Source organism: Cynara cardunculus, assembly GCF_001531365.2.
Source record: "Cynara cardunculus var. scolymus isolate 2C chromosome LG 1, CcrdV1, whole genome shotgun sequence".
In the NCBI taxonomy this organism is placed as follows: Eukaryota; Viridiplantae; Streptophyta; class Magnoliopsida; order Asterales; family Asteraceae; genus Cynara; species Cynara cardunculus.
The window spans coordinates 20,698,812-20,701,760 of NC_037528.1; the positions used below are offsets into that span (position 1 = coordinate 20,698,812).

Here is a 2,949-nt window from a genome sequence, read left to right on the forward strand (position 1 = left end):
ATAGCGGGTTGGATATCCAGGTTAATAAAAAAAATGAAAAATAAAAATACTAAAATGAAAATAAGCATACATAAACATTTATACATATAACCAAAGGGCCTTTGGCCTAGCGGTATCGTAGCCCTTGGCCTTCTAGGAGGTCAAGGATTCAAACCTCACCATAGGTGAGGAAGGTGTGTGAGTTTATTTGTTGCATTTGCTGTATATAAATATTATATACTTCAAGAAGAAAACATTTATACATATAATATGGCTCTTAAAACATGTATACACATAGTAGTATAAGGTTCATCCCCAACCTCAACAACACAAATATGCTAAAAACTAACACAGTTACCAGTCACAATATGCTATTAAATCCTTCAATGCTCTCCACAACTTGGAAAACTCTTGAACCGAAGGATCTCATGAAACAAAAGTTAACAATGGCTCTTATCAGCCACACCATATCATACAACACCAACTTCACTGTTTCGGGTTTTCTTTCGATCGGCAAAACGCATAGATCCCATAGCCGATACCCGTATCCAAAGACTGGATCAGTACAACCGTAATTAGCGGTAACAGTAACAATAACAGTAACAGTAACAGTAGCAGTACCACACGATCTTACCAAACTGCGAACGAAAAATCTTGAAAAGGGTATGTCAATCTAATAAAACTAGTAGCAGAGCCAGACGGATAGGCGTATTTGAGTCTATTCACAGTCGGGGATTGGTGTCACGAAGTTATGTATCTCATCCATCACGGTATGGAAGTGATCGTTATTGGGCAACAAATAGAACCCGATGGTTGCCTTCTCTAAGTATAAGAGTTTCACCTCGTGACCAGCCCGTTTGAGCCCATCGGCATAAGCCAACTGCCAATCTTGAATCAGGTCCAAACCCGCAACCACAACAAGACTCTTGGGAAACTTGATCCCTTCAAGACTTGCACCCTTTGGACCGAAAGGGTTACAAGCCGGATGGTCCCTATCTTCACCTTCAGGAAGGAAGGCTTTCCAATACCAGTCTCGATCTTGAATCGTTACAAAATATCTAGAATCCAATCTTTTCTCGGACTCGGTTCTTGTTTTTCCACCAAACATAGGATTCAGTAGTATATTTCCCAACACTTGGATTTCAGATTTCACTGCCCTTAAAGCAACCTGATGCACAATGTTACCACCGGAGCTATCTCCAGCTAAAAAGATGTGAACTTTCGAGTCTTTACTCTGAAGCCATGGCCGCGAATTGACCCATTCAAGTGCAGTCCAGCCATCATCGTAGGCACTGGGATAAGGATTCTCAGGGGCTCGCCGGTAATTCACAGAAACCACCACCGCGTTACAAAGACCGACAAGGCGGCGGCAAAGAATGTCATAGATAGCACTATTCGCAGATGAATGAGCAAAGCTACCACCATGGAAGAAGATTATAACAGGCACGACATCGGAGGTTGATACAGGTTTCTCAAGTTGAGCAATACTCGTAGACAGGGGTGCACCGCCTTCCGTCTCCTTCGCAGCCGGTCGATAGATTCTAGAGAGAAGGTTGATTGTCCGATCGATCACGATATCGAAGGAGAAAACCCCATCTACAGGATTCACATTGGCTGGGACTTTACGGTCTAGAAATTCCGCCAAGTGCCGGTTAAAGGTACCGTCCGGCCGGCGAAGAAGATTGTAAGCCAGCTTGAAATTAGACATTAGGATCCATGTATTCAGTGGAACAACCCTCTACGCACATAAACAAACGAAAAGGTTTCAAAAAAGAAAGCCGAATCCCCAACGAAGAAAAGCTTCGATCATCCTAAAAGAGATGTTAAAAAACAGAAAGGCAACGAAACCCTAACATCAAATTCACAATCTAAACCAGTAAAACAGCTCAATTCATCAGACGCATATCATATGTAGCATGATTTCAAGTTACCAACCACCAAATCCATAGATCTAAAAAGCAGAGTCCGATCCATACAGAGTAATTACTTGAGAAATCGAAAGAACACACACAGATATGAAATATCTACGTAAAAAGAGAAGGAATGATAAGAGCATGAATACCTTGGATTCAGAGAGGTTGATTTGATCACTTCCGGCCATGAAATCGATGCTTGAAGAAGATTGAAACTGTATAATGACAAAAACCCCTAAAAAGATGGCGTTATATCTTCCAAAATCAATGGAAAAAATCACATTTCTAAGAGAGAGATGAATTAGAGTCGAAAGTGCTAAGAATCTGATGGATACGTGGATATGTTAGGGATCCATGGAAGGTTGACAGGCGGAAGAAGAGGAGTGGCGAGTGAAGGATAAGATGAAAGAGGAGGTGGAAGCGCAGCTTAGCAAGAAGGTATGGGATAAGGCTAAAGTGTTAGGTGAGAGGCTAGGTGAGGTTAAACACCATTAGACAATAGAAACGACAAAGAAAAGAGACCCAAAGGGTAACCGTACAACTGTGTAGTTATATTTTAATTCCAGTGGGCCCCTTCTAACTTTTAAAATTTAACACCAACAAATATCCGCTCAAAGGGCAACTTCGTAAATTCACCTTCTATTAGTTTTACATGATTGTTCATTAGCAACTTATTCGATTAGTTATATATGATTGTTTGTAGTGGTTTAATGATATATAAAATGGCTTATTCCAAGTAGTTTTTAAAGGAAGCCATATATAGAAAGCCAAGTTTTTTGTAAACTTGTTTCTTTTAAATCAAAAAAAGTTGGTCCTTCCATCTATGAAAACCTTCTAGATCAAAACCAATCAAACAACCCCTAAAGGCCTGTTTTAGCGTTAGAATAAGAGAAAGAGAGGGCCAAAAGATTGCCGTTTGTATTGAATGAATATTGTGGGAACATTACAAGAAAAGGAGAAAACCTAAGCTACTTATATAGGATAGTACAGAGTGCCTAAACCCTAAACCTAAAAGCCCACGGGCTTATATATATGTGCTTCTTATATACAACTAACA

At 40.1% G+C, this 2,949-nt stretch overlaps 1 protein-coding gene across 1 annotated transcript; it reads right to left on the bottom strand.

The window, feature by feature from the left end:
- Positions 1 to 220: 220 nt before the first annotated feature.
- LOC112515399 (gibberellin receptor GID1C-like) lies at positions 221 to 2,306 on the bottom strand. The gene is made up of 2 exons (XM_025122198.1): positions 2,042 to 2,306; positions 221 to 1,717 (listed from the first exon to the last, which is right to left on the bottom strand). The coding sequence occupies exons 1-2, from the start codon at positions 2,078 to 2,080 to the stop codon at positions 698 to 700; spliced, it is 1,059 nt and encodes a 352-aa protein (XP_024977966.1). The 5' UTR covers positions 2,081 to 2,306; the 3' UTR covers positions 221 to 697.
- Positions 2,307 to 2,949: the final 643 nt, after the last annotated feature.